A 22,613-nucleotide genomic window follows, 5' to 3' on the forward strand; every position below is an offset into this window, starting at 1 on the left:
GGTGTATCATTGTAACCAAGCGCAGTTGAGTGTGCTGCAGTTTACTGTAACCTCCCAAATCAGAAGCTTGTGTACTGATAACAGCTTGCAAACGTGATCAACAAGCTTTTTAGACCTACCCCTGTGCCAGTTAAAGGGCGGGGCTTCAGGCAAAGAGTATACTGCATCCAGTTTCAGGTTGTTTTTGGTCCCTCCTACTGGGGGGTCCACAGGGGAGCGAGAGCTGACTGGTGCTTCCTGCAAGGCAATTTCAGTGCAGACCAGAATCTCTGATTTTGATTGAGACTGACAGGTACTGCTCCTCCTTTATGAACTCTTTGTCTTCCTATCCATCATCACAGTGTTTTTTCATCTACATTCTTTGCTCTCCTAATTACTTTTTTCAGTACACCCCTATACTTTCTATACTCCTCTCGGGCCTCTGCTGTTTTCAGCCCCTGAATTTGCCATAAGCCTCCTTTCTTTTCCTTATCCAATCCTCTATATTCCTTGACATCCAGGGTTCCCTGAACTTGTTGGTCCTACCCTTCACCTTTTACGGGCTGACCCTGAACTCTCACTATTTCCTTTTTGAATGGGTCCCACTGGTCTGATGTAGACTTTCCTACAAGTAGCTGTTCACAGTCCACTTTGGCCAGATCCTGTTTTATCTTATTGAAATCGCCTTCCCCCAATTCAGTACCTTTATTTCCGGTCCATCTTTGTCCTTTTCCATAACTACCTTAAATCTTAGAGTTATGGTCACTATCCCCAAAATGTTCCCCCACTGACACTTCTACCACTCGTCCGGCTTCATTCCCTGGGATTAGGTCCAGTCCAGCCCCTTCTCTTGTAGGACTTTCTACGTGCTGGCTCAAAAAGCTCTCCTTTAGAATTCCGCCCCCTTTAAGCTTTTGCACTAAGACTATCCCAGTTAATATTGGGGAAGTTGAAATTCCCTACTATTAGTACCCTATTATTTTTACACCTCTCTGAGATTTGCCTACATATCTGCTCCTCTGTCTCTCCCTGACTATTTGGAGGCCTGTAGTAAACTCCCAGCCAAGTATTTGCCCCCTTTTTGTTTTTAAGTTCGACCCATATGGCCTCATTTGAGGAACCATCTAAGATATGATCCCTCCTTACTGCAGTAATTGACTCCTTGATCAATAGTACAATGCCGCCTCCTCTTTTCTAACCCCCCCCCCCCGCCATATATATCTATATATATATTCTACATCTTGGAATATTGAGCTGACAGTGCTGCCCTTCCCTCAACCATGTCTCTGTGATAGCAATAATATCATAGTCCCATGTGTTAATCAACGGCCTCAATTCATCTGCCTTACCTGTAAGATTCCTTGCATGGACAGTGGAACATCTATGGATGTTATTTATATGGACTTTCAGAAGGAATTTGATAAAGTCCCTCATAAGAGAGGGTTAGCTAAAGTTGAAGTTTGTGGAATTGAAGGCAAATTTTTGACCTGGTTAGGAAATTGGCTATGTGGCAGGAGATAGTCAGTAGAGGTAATGGGCAGTTACTCTATTTGGCAGGATGTGACTAGTGGTGTTCTGCAAGGATCTGTGTTGGGGCCTCAACTTTGCACTGTATTTGTTAATGACTTAGATGATGGGAGAGAAAGCTACATATCCAAAATTGATGACACTAAGTTAGGTGGTATTGTAAGCAGTGTAAATGGAAGCATAAAGTTATGAAGAGATGTTGAGAGAAAATTGAATGGGCAAAACAGTGGCAAATGGATTTCAATGTAGGCAAACGTGAGGTCATCCATAAAAGCACAGAACAAGGTACTTTCTAAATGGTGAAAAGCTAGAAACAGTGGCACTCCAATGGAACTTGGAGATTCAGATACATCATTAAAATGTCATGAACATTCTGGCCATTATATCTAGAGGATAGCAATACAAGGGGGTAGAAGTCATGCTTCAGGCATACAAAGTCCTAGTTGGCCGACACATGGAGTACAGTTAAGTAGTCTTGGCGCCACGCCTTAGGAAGGATATATTAGCCTTGGAGTGCAGCTTAGATTTTCCAGACTGATACCTGGATTTAAGGGTTAAATTACAAGGAGAGTACATAAACTAGCATTGTATTTCCTGGAATTTAGAATGTTAACGGGTGATTTGATCGAAGTTTTCAAGATATGAAGGGGAACAAATAGGGTAAGTAAAGAGAAACTATTTCCACTGGTTTGGCAGTCTAGGAATAGGATTGGGAGTCTTTAGAAACCGGCATAGGGCAACCAAAAATTTGATACAAGGGAAAAAACTGAATATAAGAGTAAACTAACCAGTAATATAAAAACAGATTGTAAAAGCTTTTAGATTAGATTAGCGATACAGCACTGAAACAGGCCCTTCGGCCCACCGAGTCTGTGCCGACCAACAACCACCCATTTATACTAATCCTACACTAATTCAGTCAGTTTTAACATAATTATGAAAAAGGACAGAGACAGAACAAGAGTCAGCGTTCTCAATTCGGGCAAAGCCAATTTTACTAAGCTGAAGAGTGATTTAGCGAAAATGGACTGGAAACAGCTACTTGAAGGTAAACCAGTGTCCGAACAGTGGGAGGTATTCAAAGGAGAGATTCAAGGGGTTCACAGTAATCATGTTCCCACAAAGAAAAGTGTGCAATGGCCAAATCTAGAGCCCCATGGATGTCAAGGAGCTTAAAGGGTAAGATAAGGCCGAAAAGGAAAGCTTATGTCCGACACCAAGAACTCAATACTACAAAAAACAGAGAGGAGTATAGAAAGTGGAGGGGTGAAATCAAAAAGGAAATTAGGAAAGCAAAGAGAGGGCATGAAAGAATAATGGCAAGCAAAATCAAGCTGAACCCAAAGATGTTTTATCAACACATTAAGAGGATAACTAAGGAAAGAGTAGGGCCCATAAAAGACCAAAAAGGTAACCTATGTGTAGGGGCAGAAGATGTTGCTATGGTTCTTAATGAATACTTTGCATCTGTCTTCACAGAAGAGGGGTACGATGCAGCTATTGTAGTTAAAGAGGAAGAGTGTGAAATACTGGATGTGATAAACATGGGGAGGGAGTAAGTATTAATGGGATTAGGATCCTTAAAAGTGGATAACTCACCATGATTGGATGAAATGTACCCCAGGCTGTTAAAAGAAGCCAGGGAGGAAATAGCGGAGGGTCTGACCTTTATTTTCCAGGCCTCACTGGATACAGGTGTGGTGCCGGAGGATTGGAGGACTGCTAACATTATACCTTTGTTTAAAAAGGGAGTGAGGGATAAACCGAATAATTACAGGCCAGTCAGTCTAACCTCAGCAGCAGACAAATTATTGGAATCAATTCTAAGACTGGATAAACTGTCATTAATCAAGGACAGTCAACATGGATTTAAGGAAAGATCTTGTCTGACGAACTTGATTGAATTTTTTGACGAAGTAACAAGGAGGATTGATGAGGGTGGTGCAGTTGATGTGGTCTACATGTATTTTAACAAGGCTTTTGACAAGGTCCCACATGACAGACTGGCGTTCTGCAGGGCTCAGTACAAGGTGCCCTGTTTTTTGCGGTATATATTAACGATTTGGACGTAAATGTAGGGGAAATGATCAAGAAATTTGCAGATGACACAAAAATTGGCCATGTGGTTGATAGCAAGGAGGATAGCTGCAGACTGCAAGAAACTATCAAGTGAGGATCTTGGAGTGAATGTCCACAGATCCCTAAAGGTAACAGGACAGGTCTATAAGGTGGTTAAGAAGGCATGTGGAACCCGTACCTTTATTAGCCACGGTATAGAATATAAGAGCAGGGAGGTTATGCTGGAACTATATAAATCATCAATAAGGCAACAACTTGAGTACTGTGTGCAGTTCTGGTCACCTCATTACAGAAAGGACGTAACTGCATTAGAGAGGGTACAGAGGAGATTTACGAGGATATTGGTGGGACTGGAAAAATGTAGCTATGAGGAAAGATTGGATAGGCTAGGGTTGTTCTCATTGGAACAGAGAAAGCTCAGGGGAGATTTGATTGAAATATACAAAATTGTGAGCAGCCTGGAAAGAGTGGATGTGAAGGGCCTATTTACTTTAGCAGAGAGGCTAGTGACCGGGGGGCATAGATTTAAAGTGATTGGTAGAAGGTTTAGAGGGGAGATGAGGAAACGTTTTTTCACCCAGAGGGTGGTAGGGGTCTAGAACTCACTGCCTGAAAGAGTTCTTCTTCTTTGGCCTCCTTGTCTCGAGAGACAATGGGTATGCGCCTGGAGGTGGTCAGTGGTTTGTGCAACAGCACCTGGAGTGGCTATAAAGGCCAATTCTAGAGTGACAGACTCTTCCACCGGTGCTGCAGATAAAATTGAGAAACCCTCAACCCATTTACAAGATGTCTGGATCTGCACCTCAAGTGCAGGGCGACGGACCAAGCGCTGGAAGGTGGGATTAGGCTGGGTGGCTTGTTTTTCGGGCATCGCATGCACGATGGGCCAAGTGGCTTCTTTCTGTGCTGTAAACTTTCTATGATTCTGTCGTCTAACAAAAATTACTGATGGACCTTGTAATTAGTAATGAATCACAACAGATAGAAGAACGAAAGAGTTGGAGAGCATCTTAGTAGAGTGATCACGACATCATAAGGTTGCCTTAGAGGGTGCCACTAAAATTCAACAAATTGATTCCTAGAATGAAAGGGCTGCCCTGAGAGGAGAGATTGGGTAGCACATAGGAACAGGAGTCAGCCATTTAGTTCGTTGAACCTTCTGCCATTCAATGAAATCATGACAGACCTGCAGCCTAACTCCATATACCTGCCTTTGCCCCATATCTCGTAATATTTTTGGATAACAAACTATTAATATCAGATTTAAAATTAACAATTGATCTAGCATCAATTGCCATTTGTGGAAGAGAATTCCAAACTCCTACATACTTTGTGTGAAAAAATGTTTCCTCATTTCACTGCTGAAAGGTCTGGCTCTAATAATTTGGCTCCAGAGAGCATAGACCCAACTTACTTAGCCTGTCCTCAAAGGACAACCCTCTCATCCCAAGAACCAAACTAGTGAACCTTCACTGTACTGCCTCCAAGGCAAGTATATCCTTCCTTAGATATGGAGACCAAAACTGCACACAGTACTCCAGGTGTGGACTCACCAAAGCCCTATGTAATTGTAGCAAGACTTCCTTATTCTTGTACTCCAATCCCCTTGCAATAAAGGCCAACATGTCATTTGTCTTCCTAATTGCTTGTTATACCTGCATGCTACCTTTGTGTTCCTTGTACAAGTACACCCAAGTCTCCCTGAACATAAACATTTAAAAGTTTCACGCTTTTAAATATTCAATTTTTCTATTCTTACGACCAAAGTGAATAACTCTTACTTCCCCACATTATACTCCATCTGCCACTTTGTTACCCACTCACTTATCTCTTTGCAGCCTCTTTGTGTCCTCTTCTCAGCTTACATTCCCACCAAGCTTTGAATCATCAGCAAACTGATTACTCTCAGTCTCTTCATTCAAGTCATTAATATAGATTGTAAAAAGCTAAGGCCCCAGCATTGATTCTTGCAGCACCTCACTAGTTACAGCCTGACAACTTGAAAATGCCCCGTTTATCCTTACTCTCTGCTTCCTGTCCGTTAACAAATCCTCTATCCGTGCTAATATATTACCCCAACTCCATCAGTCCTTATCTTGTGTATTAACCTTTTGTGTGGTACCTTATCGAAACCTTTTGGAAATCCAAGTATACTTTACCGGTTTCCCTTTATCTACCCTAGTAGCTACATCCTCAAAGAGCTAATGAATTTGTTAAATGTGACCTTCCTTTCTTAAAACCATGTTGACTTTGTCTGATCACACTATGATTTTCTAAGTGCATTGCTAAGACTTCCTTAACAACAGATTCCAGCATTTCCCTGACCACTGATGCCAGGCTAACTGATCTCTAATTCCCTGTTTTCTCTCTTCTCTCCTTTCTTCAATAGCAGTATTACATGTGCTCAACTCCAATCTGCTGGGACTGTTCTAGAATCTAGGGAATTTTGGAAAATCGTAACCATGCATCTATTATCTCTGCAACTACCTCTTTTAGAACCTTAGGATGTCAGCCATCAGGTCCTGCGGATTTGTCAGCTTTTAGTCTCTTAAGTTTCTCCAATACTTTTTCTCAGCTGATATTAATTACCTTGCGTTCCTGTTATTAGCCTCTTGGTTACTCTCTATTTCTGATCTGGAATTTGTGTCTTCTACTATGAAGACAGATACAAAATATTTGCTCATTCCCCATGATAATTTCTCCTCTCTCTACTTCTAAGGGACAAACGTTTACTTGAACTACTTTCCTCCTGGTTATGTACTTGTAAAAAGTACTGCACAGTGGTGCAGTGGTTAGCACCGCAGCCTCACAGCTCCAGCGACCCAGGTTCAATCCTGGGTACTGCCTGTGTGGAGTTTGCAAGTTCTCCCTGTGTCTGCGTGGGTTTCCTCCGGGTGCTCCGGTTTCCTCCCACATGCCAAAGACTCGCAAGTTGATAGGTAAATTGGCCAGTAGCAATTGCCCCTAGTATAGGTAGGTGGTAGGAAAATATAGGGACAGGTGGGGATGTGGTAGGAATATGGAATTAGTGTAGGATTAGTATAAATGGGTGGTTGATGGTCGGCACAGACTCGGTGGGCCGAAGGGCCTGTTTCTGTGCTGTATCTCTAAACTAAACTAAACTATCACCAAAATACTCTCCCACTGCCACTCCTTCCACCTGCCCATCTTCATTTCCTAAAACCAAATCTAAAGCTGCAGCCTCTCTTGTTGGACTTGCTACATACTGGCCCAAAAGTTCTCCTGAATACACCTCAAGAATTCTGCTTCCTCAACTCCTTTCACAGTAAAACTATCCCAGTTAATATTGGGGTAGTTAAAATCCCCTACTAATACTGTCCTATTGTTTTTGTACTTCTCCGAGATTTGCCTACATATCTGCTCTTCTGTCTCTAACTGTTTGGGTGTTTATAGTACACTCCCAGCAGTGTGATTACCCCTTTTCTGTTCCTTTGCTCAATCCATATGGCCTCATTTGATGAACCATCTAACATATCATCTCTCCTCAGAGCTGTAATTGTTTCTTTGACCAAAATTGCCATCACCCCACCTTTTTTATCCTCTTCCCTATTGCGTCTGAAAACCCTGTAACCAGGAACGTTGAGCTGCCATTCCTGTCCCTGTAGAAACTTGATTCCCTTTTCTTCTTTTGCCTATTCTTCCTGCCAGTTTATTTGGAATAGTTGAAATCTCCTATGAAAATTATTCTATCCTGCTAATCACTTGAAGAACTCCCCCATATCACCCTCTGTTAAAACTCTTGGACTTTTTTGTTACTGAGATGCAGGTTGAGCTGCTTCCCCCTTTCCACGTGCCCACCACAGCAAAGCTACCCAGGCTCCCCTCTGCCCTATACCTGAATCTGTGTCTCTTTGCAGTTTTTCTCCTATCTCCCTAGTGCCCTATGTGAGCTTACCTCATTCATGAGATGCACTTGCTGCTCCCATGACTTTATTTCCACTACGCTGCTGACTGCCCAACTTCCCTTCCTGGCCTCCATGCAAGGTAATATCATGAACCATTTCCCCTCATAAAGTGCTTCATCCTGTCCTTCAGAACTTTTAGCATCACCCTCCATCTCAAAAAACTGACTATCTTGCAATCTTCAGCCCCATCTCCAACTTCTTTTTCTCTCCAAAGTCCTTGAATGTGTTGTCACCTCCAAAATCTATGCCCATCTTTCTCACCATTTCCTTTTGAATCTCTCCACTCAGGTTTCCACCCTGCCATGGCAGCGAAACAGCCATAACCAAGCCACAAGTGACATCCTCTGTGCTTGTCAGGGTGGCACATTATCCTATCTCGTCCTCCTCAATCTCTCTGCAACCTCTGATGTTCTATCCTCCACCTACACCTTTCCTCTGTTGTCCAGCCCGGTGGGACTGTTTTTGCTTGGTTCCATACATACCTATCGAATCATGGTCAGAGCATCTCCTGCAGTGGCTTCTCTTTGCACCTCCACACAATTGTCTTTGGACTTCTCCAAGAATCTAACCATGGCCCTCTCCTCCATCATAGAGTCATAGAGTGATACAGCACTGAAACAGGCCCTTCGGCCCACCGAGTCTGTGCCGACCAACAACCACCCATTTATACTAATCCTACATTAATCCCATATTCCCTAACATTCTCCTACCACCTACCTACACTAGGGGCAATTTACAATGGCCAATTTACCTATCAACCTGCAAGTCTTTGGCTATGGGAGGAAACCAGAGCACCCGGCGGAAACCCACGATGTTACGGAGAACTTGCAAATTCCGCGCAGGCAGTACCCAGAACCGAACTCGCTGGAGCTGTGAGGCTGCGGTGCTAACCACTGTGCCGCCCATAATCTGCAGATATGGGGTCAGCTTTCACGTGTACACTCACAACACTCCTATCTCCCTCTCCGTTATTTCTCTCATCCCCTCCAGTGCCTCTCTATTAGACCGGATGTCTGGCAAGCAATCTTTGATGAGTTGTAAATTGCTCCAGCTAAATATTTGGAAGACCAAAGCTATTGTCTTTGGCCCTTGTCAATGATTACATCCTCCCTAGCCACTGTCTTAAGTTGAACCAGAGTGTTGGCAGCTTCGACATTCAGTTCAACCCCGAGCTGAGTTTCCACCTCATATCCTCTCCAACACAAAAACCACTAACGTTTTCCCACCTTTGCCCTGTTTCAGCTTATTTGTTGCTGAAACTGTCATCTGTGCCTCGCAGAAGGAGCTGGAGATTCTAAGCCCCCCATCCTATGGTCCATCTTTGAATTTGCAGCCTAGAATCACATTTGTCTGGAGGAGGGAAGGGAGGGGGAAACTTCAGAAAACCATGTCCACCTGGCTACATCCCTCTGATCAGTGGAGGATTGAAACCCAAGAGGCTTAAAGGGGAGATTGATTGCTGCAAATTCTCTTTCAAGTGGCTTGATACATGGGCCATTGTGATTGGTCCCAACTCCTCTGATGATACTTATAATCTCAGTAAATTTTTATTAATTCGCAACTTTACTTTTCTTCCTCTCAGAACCTTGTCCTTCTACTCTGCTGCAGCAACATATGGCCGACCTGCTGCGCTCTGACTATGAAATGGCAGCAAGTTTCCTGAATAGCGTCCTCAACCAGCTGAACTGGGCCTTCTCAGAGTTCATTGGCATGATCCAGGAGGTAAGGATCTGGGCAACTCCACAGTAAGCTCCAATCCTCTTGCCCATTCTACCCAACATTACAGAAAATTTGGCGCAAACAACAAGTAGCTCTAAATGAGAGATAACGGTGCCTTACCTAATATGTCAGGCCCCTCATTTACTTAACCTGTTCTTTTGAACCTCCATGGATTTTATGGCAGAAGATTTGGTGGTTCTTCTAAATTTCTCAGTTTCTTTATAAAACGTTTCTTTCTGGCGAAAACATTTCCAGTCAAAAATATTTCTCTTTACTCTTCCATCCCAACCCCACCTCCCACAATAGAATTGTTCCCATTTAAATGCGTTTGTCTCCTGTGACATAGGAATTGACAGACTCTGGCATTTGCTGTATATGCTGTGGGAATTGGCAGATCTTGGCAATTGCCAAATGTGATGTGGAAATTGTTAGACTCTGGTGTTTGTCTCCTATGATGTGGGAATTGAGAGGACCTGGTGTTCGCCAGATGCAGTTTCACTTAATGTATGAGCTTTCCTGAAGCCGATGGAATTAAAAACCAATCAAGTTTTGTTGAATTTAGTGCATTTCAAAGTTATTAGTAATCCAATATTGATGAAGGCTTGGGAACCAGCCACGCCAGTGACTAGTTGTCTTGCTTTCTTGCGAAATCACATAATCAGTTTCTTATTTACAGATCTGCTTTTAGTAAACAATCGCCTTCTTCCCTCTCATCCCATTCTGTGCATTCAGACTGAATATAAATAAAATATGAGATTGGGAAATCAGATAAGTGCAAGACACCTACTGTCATTCCTTCTAAAAACACATATTACTCAGCACATGTATATTGTATTGAATTCCCCTGCCCCAAGTGCTGCATGCTTTTAAGTAGGTTTCCAGTATAGTTCTGAGATCTATGACATTCACTATGATCAATTGCTTTTGTTCCCTTCCCATTCGCTGATTGGGTAAATGCACCACTTGGTTTAGCACTGAGCCATAAAAGAAAATCTGAGCCTAAATCACTGGTCTGTGCTGAATGAGCCAATTGGGTGACATTAAAGGTAAAACAGTTAGGTTTGGCACTCCTGCCCTGAAGTAGGGTGGGAGGAACACAGTCTCTATCTCTGCTCCTGATCACAATCCAGCAATCTCTCCACATGTGCAGACACGATCATGCTGAACTGTTTTTGATGTTGGAAATGCACCCAACACTCACTTTCCAGGCTCTTGCACAGAATGATCACATGGAACAATCAGTTGGGGCTCCTGCTGCTAATAGTAACTGGAGGAGTAAACAGCAAATTGGAGGGCAGAACTTTACTTACCCCATATCCACTCTTCCTGTACAATGCACTATTCAGCCTGTATACTTCTTTGCATAACCTAGTTTAGTCCATGCATTTCCCCCCTGCAGCCTACTGCCCAGTCCATGAGCCTCCCCCATGCAGCCTACTACCCAGTCCATGTGCCTCTCCCATGTAGCCTACTACCCAGTCCATGCATCTCCTCCGTGCAGCCTACTGCCCAGTCCATGCATCTCCCCCATGTAGCCTACTGCTCAGTCCATGCGTCTTCCCCATGCAGCCTACTGCCCAGTCCATGCGTCTCCCCCATGCAGCCGACTGCCCAGTCCATGCGTCTCCCCCATGTAGCCTACTGCTCAGTCTAGGCATCTCCTTTATGCATCCTACTGTGCAGTATATTAACCGCCTGTGTATCATACAATTTAGTCCATACAGCTCCCGTATGCAGTGCACTGGCCTGTGCGGCTCAACAGCAAAAAGGAAACTTGCATTTATGTGGCACCTTTAGCAAAGAAAATGCCCCACGACACACTACTAAGGAGGAGCAGAGGCCATGCATTTGCAGGAGACATGACCTAAAATATACCTATTCCACGTGGACAGTGGAGGGAGGAGGAGGAGGCCATATAGTGCCTCAAGCCTCTTTCTCCATTCAGTGAGATCAAGGTTGGTCTGTGACCTAACTCCAGATACCTGCCTTTGCCTCATACCCCTTGATGCCTTTAATTTACAAAAATCTATCAATCTCAGACTTCAAATTAACAATTGGTCTAGCGTCAATTGCCACTTGCAGAAGAGAGTTCCAAGCTTCTACAACCCTTTGTTTGTAGAAGTGTTTCCCAATTTTGCTCCTGAAAGGTCTGGCACTAACTTTTAGACTATGCTCCAGAGTCCCAGACTCTCCAACCAGCGGCAATAGTTTCTCTCTATCATCCCTATCCGAAGGAACAAGCTCTAAAGAGTTGTGCCAGGATGGCTGAAGGCTCTGCTGCTAATGGTGCAGTAGAGCAAAAGCCAGGGTGCAGAGGAGTCGATAGTTGGAGGACAGATGGGCATGAGCTGGGCATAGAGTCACAGAATTGTTGCAGCGCAGAAGGAGGCCATTCGGGCCATCGTGCCTGCACCGAATCTTCGAAAGAACAATTCACTTAGTGCCATTACCCCGCCTTCTCCCTGTAACCCTACACATTCTTCCTTTTCATTTAACAGTCTAATTCCCTTTTGAATGCTTCAATTGAACCTCCCTCCACCACACTCTCAGTCAGCGCATTTCTGACCTTAACCACTCACTGTGTGAAAAAGTTTTTCCTCATGTCACTTTTGCTTCTCTTACCCATTACTTTAAATCTGTGCCCTCTTGTTCTCGATCCTTTCACGAGTGGGAACCGTTTCTCTCTACTATGTCTCAACCCCTCATGATTTTGAATACCTCTATCAAATCACCTCTCAGTCATCTCTTCTCCAAGGAAAACAGTCTTAACTTCTCCAATCTATCTTCACAACTGAAATTCCTCATCTCTGAAATCATTCTTGTGAATCTTTTCCGCACTCTCTCCAGTGCCCTCCCATTTTTCCTAAAGTTCGGCGTCCAGAACTGGACGCCGTACTCCAGCTGAGGCCAAACTAGTGTCTTATACAAGTTCAACATAACCTCCTTGCCCTTGTACTCGATGCCCCTATTAATAAAGCCCAGAATACTGTATGCTTTATTAACCGCTGCCTCAACCTGTCCTGCTACCTTCAATGACTTATGCACAGATACACATATAGAGCTGCATTAAGATGCAACCATAAATTGTCAAGACCAAGGAGAGATTTTCGCATGCGACAAGGATTTGGAATTCCATTTGTTGTGGTACAGAGCGCCAACAGAGATTGGTGTGGATGGGGTGATGGGCGAGTAAGATGTCGTGTGAGGCAGGATATAGAGTTTTCAACCAGCTGGGGTTTATAAAATGATGTGACTTAGAAGACTGGTGAGGACAATGTTAGAGAAGTCATGTTTGGAGATAAAAACATGGATGGGTGTTTTGCCTGAATGAGCAACTGGGAAGGAGGGCAGAGTCAGGCAAAAATATGGTGTGTTTGCTGGGAGCTGCTTTGTATAATGCAGTGTTCAGCACTTCCAACTCCCTCATGTCGCACTCTGTTAAAACCCTATACTCGCTCCTCTGGTTTTTGGCAATAGCTTTTGAAAGTCCTTTCTTACAAATAACAGCAGATGTGTAGAGACATTTTGTGATTGATATTAGCTCTCAAACTTGTTAAAAGCACCAGAGGGACTAGTGAAGATACTGAATCCTCTGATTCACTCACAGGGAGTCAAGCTGTTTCATGCTGAGTCCTGAGGAAAGCACAGAATCTCAAACAGCTGGAGTTTAGACTCCAGTTTAAGCCTTGAGGCAGTCAGACATAAATCTAAAGACTGGTCCTTGTCACATGATCTGTTTGATTATAACCCTGTAGGTACACTGGTGATATAACTTGTTCTGATAGCTGTGGATGTGAGTGATGTTAGTCAGTGCACAGTGGTGTATCTCACCAAAGCAGTCTCTTTCAATGTCAGGAATTGTTTTTTAAAAATTCAGTGACTGACAGTTAACCGTAAACTGGTGCATTCTCCATGGCAATGCCTCTACCAATCAGAGTTCACTTACCAACCAATCAACACTCTGTTCTCATACAATATAAAGTTGTTGTTTTCTCTTACATTGGTATTCTTTCAGTTTGTCCTGATGAGTGCAAGACGAAAAGCTTCGACATGTCTCTATTTTTCAGCAATACTCAAGCTCTGTACTACCAAACGACTGTTCCTATGTACTTTATTGTATTAGTATAAGTCCCACAAACTGGCTTCACCAAGATTTAAATAGTTCATCCTGTGGCTTGGGAAGGGAAACCTTGCTTGTGTTTGTATAAAGGTAACACTTTGCACCATACCACGAAATGTAAGGGGGGAAAGGAGAAAAGGGGATATTTTTCAGTTTCAGAATTTTAAATTGTTTCCAAGGCTGACTGTTGCAGTTTTAGAGAAGGAAGTGAAATCCTCATAATGCCATCTTGATCCAACAGCAGTACCGGGAGACAATGTCCCTCACAGAATCGGCAGCAACAGAAAATAATGACTATTAAAGTTGATCAAAGCCACCTTTAACTGATTTTTGGAAAGGATAGTAATGGAACGTGTTAAGAATTTCCTGCTATCAGTCCAAAAGTTGCTTTTAACCACTTAGACTCTATGTTCCCTTGTCACACAACAACAACAACTAGCATTTATATAGCATCTTTAAGGTAATAATTGTCCCAAGGCACTTACCAAAAAAAATTGGTGCTGAGCTACATGAAGAGGTGATCAAAAGGCTGGCCAAAGAGATGGGTCGTAAGGAGCATCTCAGATCACACAGTTGTCAGGGAGAATGATAGAGTCAGAGGCAAGAGAACAGAGTTTGTGGTGGAGGCTGAGGACATTAGCTTTGGTCTTCCCAACAATGAGTTGGGGGAAATTTCTACTCGTCCAGTACTCGCAGTGTAATAAATCAGACGGTGGAGTGGTTGCGAGAGGTGCTGGTGAGGTAAAGCTGGATGTTGTCTGCATATAGAGTCATACTGCACAGAAACAGGCCCTTTGGCCCAGCTTGTCCACGCCAGCCATCAAGCCTATCTATTCTAATCCCATTTTCCAGCACTTGGCCCGTAACCTTGTATGCTATGGCGTTTCAGGTGCCCATCTAAATACTACTTAAATGTTGTGATGGTTCCTGCCTCTACCATCCTTTCAGGCAGTGTGTTCCAGATTCCAACCACCCTCTGGGTGAAAAAAAATATATGTTTGTAACCTGACATGTTTTGGAATAGCCAAGGTCAGCATGTAAATGAAAAATAGAAGAGGTCAGGGATAGATCCTAGGGGGACTCCGGAGGTAAAGGTGCAAAAGTGGGAAGAAAAGCCATTGCAGGTGATTCTCTGGCTACAACTGGATAGATAAGGATGGAACTTGGTGATTGCAGTCACACCCAGACTTGAGGAGGAGGATGTGGTCACTTGTGTCAAAGGCTGCAGACCACTTGACAAGGATGAGGAGGTATAGTTTACCATGGTCACTGTCACATAAGCTATTATTTGTAACTTTTATGAGGGTTGTTTCAGTACTGTGGCAGAGGCGGAAGCCTGATTGGAGGGATTCAAACGTGGAATTGCTGGAAAGGTTGGCACTGATTTGAGAAGCAACAACACGTTCAAGGATTTTGGAGAGAAAAGGGAGGTTGGAAATGGGGTGGTAGCTTGCAAGGACAGAGAGGTCGAGGGTTGGTTTTTTTGAAGAGGGGATGATAATGACAGACTTGTTGGGGAGGGGGACAGTACCTGAGGAGTAGAAATCACTGACATATCAACTAACATGAGGACCAGGAATGAAAATTGAGTGGTCAAGGGGTTTTATAGGAATAGGGTCAAGGGAGCAGGAGGTGTCTCATGGGCAAGATGAGCTTGAAGAGAGCATGAGGATAATGAAGAGAAAAACTAATGAAAGATGCAAGGTTTGGGCTAGGCAGGGCGGAATCTTAGGAGAAGTTTGGCCTGGTGGGCTTCCCTTGTGGGACGAGAGGGAAGCAACAGAGGCAGCCTGCTGGTCTCAATCTTAGTAGCAAAGAACCTTCTTGCACTTGTTGGAAGTGAGGGTGGCAGAGGCAGGGCAAGGGGTTTAAGAGGACCTCAGTAGACAAAAGGAGCTGGGAATTATCATTGTATTCCAGAATGGTCCTAGCAGTAAGCAGTAACCCAGTAGTACTTTGTGTGGTCAAGTCAGGTCTAGCAGTGAATGGCTAAAGCAGTTGTCCACCAGAACATTCAAGTCTGCATCCCTTGGACGTAACAGAGATAAGATGAAGGCCACACAGGGGGAATGACGAGGATAAAAGAGAATAATGATTTAAATTCTGTGATTCTGTAATGTAGACGAGGGCATTAAAGGTGGAGGTGAGGATGTGGTTAAGCTGATCAGTAGCTGCAGAAATGTGGTGAATGGGGTGTGTAGGCTAGACAGTTGGTAATTTGAAAGTGCAGCTGTAAGTGGCTTAAAAATTCTTTTTCCAGGGGTGGACACAGAAGGAAGTAGGGATTAGGGTGGATGGTGGTACTGAAGGAGAATGGCGATAGAGAGCTATGCAGGTAAGTGATCAGAGATGACCCTATCTATGATTCACACAGTGGGAGTAGCAAGGCCATGTGAGTTGGCAAGATCGAGAGGGTGGCTGTGAATATGGGTAAGAGAGTAGAGGAGAGGGTGAGATTAACAGAGGTCATGAAGGCATTGAACCCAGAGGAGAGAGAGATGATTAGTTGAGATGGATGTTGAAATGATCGATAATGAGAAGTTGCTTAGTGCTGAGGAAGGAACGCAGTGAAGATATCTTGGTGAGAAACTTGATGTGGTACTTGGGTGGTTGTATGGAAGAAGAATTGTAAGTGAGAGGTGAGGGCATGGGGTGGGGGGGGGGAGGTGAAAAAAGAGACTTGCAATTATATAGGGTCTTTCACAAAGTCAGCACACTCCAAAATGTGTTACAGCCATTCAAGAACTTTGAGGTGTTGTCACTGTTCTCATGTAGGAAATATGGCAGCCAATTTGCACACAGCAAGATCCTGAATTCAGCAATACAATAATGACCAGATAATCTGTTTTTGTGATGTTGATTTAGGGATAAATGTTGGCCAAGACACTGGGAATAACTCCCCTGCTCTTAGAAATAGTGCTGTGGGATTTTTAATGTCCACCTGTGGGGGCAGAAAGGGCCTTGCTTTAACGTCTCATCCGAAAGACAGTACCTCCCTCAGTACTGCACTGTCAGTGTCAGCTGTGACTTTTATGCTCAAGTGGGACTTGAATCCACAGCTTACTGACGCAAAGGCAAGAGTGCTACCAACTGAGCCACAGCTGACACTGAGGTGAAAGAGGTGAGATGCTCAAAGAAAGAGAAGGGAACAGAGCAAGGTATGATTTGGTGATAAGAGCCACACCACCGCTGTAGCAGTTTTGGGCAGGTACAATGGTAGAAGATATAACCAGGAGGGAACATTTCATTAAAGGGGTATGTGTCATCACCTGTCACCAGGTGTCTGTCAGTGCCATGATGTGGATGGAATCATCCACAGTAAGCTCATGGATGGCAAAGTCCAAAGTGAGCGGACAATTTTTTGTTCAAGGGATGTAGGCGTCACTGGCTAGGCCAGCATTTGTTGCCCATCCCTAATTGCCCTTGAGAAGGTGGTGGTGAGCTGCCTTCTTGAACTGCTGTAGTCCATGTGGTGCAGTTCCACCCACAGTTTTGTTAGGGAGGGAGGCCCAGGATTTTGACCCAGCGACAGTGAAGGGACCACAGTATATTTCCAAGTCAGGAAGGTGTGTGGCTTGGAGGGGTGCTTGCAGGTGGTGGCTTTCCCATGCACCTGCGAGAGGGAAATGTGGAGAGAAGCGGTGATAATTCATGCTGTGGCAGTCGGAAGGTTGGTGATAGAATAGGATGAGGAAGTTGAGGTTGCTGCTCAAAGGAAGGTAGTGCCGAGTGTCTCAATGGGCATTTCAGAGGATGCTGAAAGAGGCAGAGGGCAGCTGGAGGATTATTTAAGAGAGTCAAGTCTGGGACAGTAGAAGAAGGGTAGAAAAGTCAAGGAGTGCTGAAGGGATTGGGGGGGGCAGAGTATCCTTGAGGGGAGAAATGAAAGGAGACATGATGACAGGCAACATTGGTCTATGAGGGGTAAAAAGAAAAGCAGAAATAAAGCAGGAGAAAAAAGGGTGAAATAGAAGAGATGGGTTCAGTTTAGTTTAATCCAGAACAGTGGTCTGATTTTGATTCTTGTAGAAATGTGGTGCTCTTTGTCAGTTCTTGCTGCTCTTTTCTTGCCCTGGTAGATCCAGCAGGCAGCCGAGCGACCGGAGCGGAACTTCGTCGACAGTCGCCAGCTGAAGGTGTGCGCCACCTGCTTTGACCTTTCCGTGAGCTTGCTGAGGGTTCTGGAGATGACCATTACTCTTGTCCCTGAAATCTTCCTGAACTGGTCCAGACCGTCTGCAGAACTGCTGCTGAGACGCCTTGCACAGGTAAGCCCCAAACCTCAAACCCCAAGGGCACTTTTCCTTTGAGAGCATACATTGTTGTGTGTGTATATGTGTGCTTGTATGCATGCTTGTGCGTGTGTGTATGTGAGAATATTTAATTGTCATTTAAAATGCTGCAATTGCCACACGTTGAGCTTTTGGCTGAAGCTTTTCCATTTCTCAAGCTGCATTCTCAGTTCTATTAAAGAGACTTTTCTGGAATTGACATAATTTCTGTGAATAATTATCTCTGTTTAATCTGGAATCTGATTGTAAATGGATAACAGAACTGAGTGTTGTACCTTCATGAGGGGCAATCAATTCTACCTGTTGATTATTATTTCTAACTGACTGCTTGGGACTGATCCTGTGGCAGCCTCACTCCTGCCCACCAGCCAGGCAATGATTTCTGCAACATTCAGGCGGGTGTTAGGGGCTTGTATATGAAAATGAGACCTGGAAGTTAACATTTCCCCAGGCCTCGACATGCAGTCTCATTGCTCACCCACCTCGCATGCACAAAATGATCTAGCCCATGATAAAATTGTGCCAGTAGACAGGCCCTGTGGTGCATTAGGTATTTAGTCCCAGCAGACTGGCGGGGTGATATATTGGGTATTTTGTCCAGGCAGACAGGCCCTCTGGTGTATTGGCCATTTAGTCCTGTTGCTTTCTCAACAATAATGTACTAAACTATCTTAGGCTGAATGGTAAGTTGAATGAAGGGTTCTTTATTGCAAAGAAACAGATTTACAAGAGAGCTCTGTAATACACATGCTGATTGCAGACTAATACTACTCCAACTGCTATATCACGTTGGTTGACATCATGTCCTGTGATGATGGATACTACGCTCAAGCAGTTAGTGATATCACAACATCCCCCTTCCCTTAAATCGAAATGTTGCAAATTCTAAACTACGAACATAATAAACAGGACAGTTGTGAACAATATTTACACATGTATTGACTCTTATGTTCATTAATCAAGTGTCTCAAACGTACAGGCGGACTGACTCAACCTGATCTTGTAACTATGTAGTTTTGTTGGGAACCAGAATTGTCAACTTTTTTCTCTTGTCTTGTGTGTGCTGATAATCATCCTGTGCTTGAGCGTTGTGTGTGTCACTTTTCTTAGTTACGTTCTTAGGACTTGAATGTGTTTCTGATGCAATAGGACGTCAGGCATGATGTTAGCGAATTTTCTCAATTAACATCTGTTTCTTCTTAATTTCGCTTTGCTTGAGGTGGTTACTTCATATGACCTTGGCTCATTGCAGATTTTGGACACTTTCGCAGGGAACCATGTCTTCTCTTGCAGATGGATCACAATGACCTTTGTCCGACCTGTAAAGGTGGAAGTTCCACTCCCACATGCTTATCATGTGCAACTTTCATCCTTTCTTGTTTTGCCAATAGCTTGTCTTGGATTGACAAAAGTTTCATTGTGACTTGCCTTCCGAACATGATTTTTGCAGGTGATGGTAATCCTGTGTCGAGTGGTGTTGCCCTTAAGTGCAACTTGGCTATGTGGGGTTCTTGGCTAGTTTCTCTGCTCTTCACAATCAATGACTTGACTGAGGCACCATTCTTTCTGTTAGGCCGTTTTCCTGGCACTTCTTTCCCTAAGTCAATGACTATCTCAAACAACAGACAATCTAACCATCTGCCTGAGATGTTCAATGGCATTGCCATCGCTGAATCCCCCACTATCAACATCCCGGGCGTTACCATTGACCAGAAACTGAACTGGACCAGCCACAGGATATATCGGCTGAAGAGATGTTGTGAGGGGGAGGGTTTTAGATTCCTGGGGCATTGGGACCGGTTCTGGGGGAAGTAGGACCAGTACAAACTGGATGGGTTACACCTGGGCAGGACTGGGACAAGGGGGAATATTTGCTAGAGTGGTTGGGGAGGGTTTAAACTAAAATGGCAGAGGGGCGGGAACCTTTGCAAGGAGTCAAAGGAGGGGGGAATCAAAGACGAGAACAAAAGACAGTAAGGAGAATAAGAAAAGTGATAGGCAGAGAAATCAAGGGCCAGAATCAAACAGGGCCACAATGAAAAATAGCGGGAAGGGGACAAGTAATGTTAAAAAGACAAGCCTTAAGGCTTTGTTCCTTAACGCGCAGAGCATTCACAATAAAGTGGATGAATTAATAGCGCAAATAGATGTAAACGGGTATGATATAGTTGGGATTACGGAGACATGGCTGCAAGGTGACCAGGGACGGGAAATAAACATCCAGGGATATTCAATATTTAGGAAGGACAGACAAAAAGCAAAAGGCGGTGGAGTTACATTGCTGGTTAAAGAGGAAATTAACGCAAAAGTGAGGGTTGATATTAGCTCTGACGATGTGGAATCTGTATGGGTAGAGCTGAGAAACACAAAGGGGCAAAAGACGTTAGTGGGGGTTGTATAGAGTCCCCCCAAACTGTAGTGGTGATGTTGGGAATGGCATTAAACAGGAAATTAGAGATGCATTCAATAAAGGAACATCTGTAATTATGAGTGTCTTTAATCTGCATGTTCTTCTCCATCTTTGGCCTCCCTATCTCGAGAGACAATGGGTAAGCGCCTGGAGGTGGTCAGTGGTGTGTGGAGCAGCGCCTGGAGTGGCGATAATGGCCAATTCTAGAGTGACAGGCTCTTCCACAGGTGCTGCAGAAAAATTTGTTTGTCGGGGCTGTTACACAGTTGGCTCTCCCCTTGCGCCTCTGTCTTTTTTCCTGCCAACTGCTAAGTCTCTTCGACTCGCCACACTTCAGCCCCGCCTTTATGGCTGCCCGCCAGCTCTGGCGAATGCTGGCAACTGACTCCCACGACTTGTGATCAATGTCACAGGACTTCATGTCGCGTTTGCAGACGTCTTTAAAGCGGAGACATGGACTACCGGTGGGTCTGGTACCAGTGGCGAGCTCGCTGTACAATGTGTCTTTGGGGATCCTGCCATCTTCCATGCGGCTCACATGGCCAAGCCATCTCAAGCGCCGCTGACTCAGTAGTGTGTATAAGCTGGGGATGTTGGCCGCCTCGAGGACTTCTGTGTTGGAGATACGGTCCTGCCACCTGATGCCAAGTGTTCTCCGGAGGCAGTGAAGATGGAATGAATTGAGACGTCGCCCTTGGCTGACATACATTGTCCAGGCCTCACTGCCGTAGAGCAAGGTGCTGAGGACACAGGCTTGATACACTCGGACCTTTGTGTTCCGTGTCAGTGCGCCATTTTCCCACACTCTCTTGGCCAGTCTGGACATAGCAGTGGAAGCCTTTCCCATGCACTTGTTGATTTCTGCATCTAGAGACAGGTTACTGGTGATAGTTGAGCCTAGGTAGGTGAACTCTTGAACCACTTCCAGAGCGTGGTCGCCAATATTGATGGATGGAGCATTTCTGACGTCCTGTCCCATGATGTTCGTTTTCTTGAGGCTGATGGTTAGGCCAAATTCATTGCAGGCAGCCGCAAACCTGTCGATGAGACTCTGCAGACACTCTTCAGTGTGAGATGGTAAAGCAGCATCGTCAGCAAAGAGGAGTTCCCTGATGAGGACTTTCCGTACTTTGGACTTCGCTCTTAGATGGGCAAGGTTGAACAACCTGCCCCCTGATCTTGTGTGGAGGAAAATTCCTTCTTCAGAGGACTTGAACGCATGTGAAAGCAGCAGGGAGAAGAAAATCCCAAAAAGTGTGGGTGTGAGAACACAGCCCTGTTTCACGCCACTCAGGATAGGAAAGGGGTCTGATGAGGAGCCACCATGTTGAATTGTGCCTTTCATATTGTCTGGAATGAGGTGATGATACTTAGTAGCTTTGGTGGACATCCGATCTTTTCTAGTAGTCTGAAGAGACCAGGTCTGCTGACGAGGTCAAAGGCTTTGGTGAGATCAATGAAAGCAATGTAGAGGGGCATCTGTTGTTCGCGGCATTTCTCCTGTATCTGACGAAGGGAGAACAGCATGTCAACGGTCGATCTCTCTGCACGAAAGCCACAGTGCTTCAGGGTAGATGCGCTCGGCCAGCTTCTGGAGCCTGTTTAGAGCGACTCGAGCGAAGACTTTCCTCAGTATGCTGAGCAGGGAGATTCCACGGTAGTTGTTGCAGTCACCGCGGACACCTTTGTTTTTATAGAGGGTGATGATATTGGCATCGCGCATGTCCTGAGGTACTGCTCCCTCGTCCCAGCACAGGCATAGCAGTTCATGTAGTGCTGAGAGTATAGCAGGCTTGGCACTCTTGATTATTTCAGGGGTAATGCTGTCCTTCCCAGGGGCTTTTCCGCTGGCTAGAGAATCAATGGCATTACTGAGTTCCGATTTTATTGGCTGTATGTCCAGCTCATCCATGACTGGTAGAGGTTGGGCTGCATTGAGGGCAGTCTCAGTGACAACATTCTCCCTGGAGTACAGTTCTAGGTAGTGCTCAACCCAGCGGTCCATTTGTTTGCATTGGTCAGTGATTATGTCCCCTGATTTAGATTTGAGGGGGGCGATCTTCTTGATGGTTGGCCCAAGAGCTCTCTTAATGCCATCATACATTCCTCTGATGTTTCTGGTGTCTGAGGCCAGCTGAATATGACTGCATAGGTGTTGCCAGTAGTCGTTTGCGCAGCGCCTGGCTGTTCTTTGTGCAGTACTTCTGGCTGCTTTAAGTGCTGCGGATGTTAAATCGCTGGGGGCTTTCTCGTAGTTCAACAGTGCAATGCGCTTAGCAGCTATGACAGGTTCCAGCTCTTCATTATGAGATTGAAACCAGTCTGCATTTCTCTTCGCACTTTTGCCGTAGGTGGTCAAAGCTGACTCATAGATGGCGTCTCTGATGTGGGCCCACTTGGTCTCAGCATCCCCTGTGGGAGTGTTTTGAAGGGCTGTTACAAGTGAATTTAGAAATTTTTGTAACAGCTGTGGGTGAGAAATTCTGCTCGTGTTGATGCGCGGAGGCCCTTCTGCTTGGAATGATGCAACTTCTTTGGTCTGAGTCTAACCTTGCTGCACA

The 22,613-nt window shown here is 44.7% G+C and overlaps 1 protein-coding gene across 4 annotated transcripts in view; it reads left to right on the forward strand.

Moving 5' to 3' along the window:
* The window catches only part of LOC137379949 (E3 ubiquitin-protein ligase RNF123), a 536,536-nt gene that overhangs the window by 263,922 nt on the left and 250,001 nt on the right, over positions 1–22,613 (forward strand). For all 4 annotated transcript variants that reach the window (XM_068051365.1, XM_068051363.1, XM_068051364.1 and 1 more), the window contains 2 exons: positions 9,094–9,233; positions 17,430–17,618. In XM_068051365.1, the coding sequence (XP_067907466.1) occupies positions 9,094–9,233; positions 17,430–17,618 (329 nt within the window). The remainder of the gene's footprint in view (positions 1–9,093; positions 9,234–17,429; positions 17,619–22,613) is intronic.

Source organism: Heterodontus francisci, chromosome 19 (genome assembly GCF_036365525.1).
Source record: "Heterodontus francisci isolate sHetFra1 chromosome 19, sHetFra1.hap1, whole genome shotgun sequence".
Lineage (NCBI taxonomy): Eukaryota > Metazoa > Chordata > Chondrichthyes > Heterodontiformes > Heterodontidae > Heterodontus > Heterodontus francisci.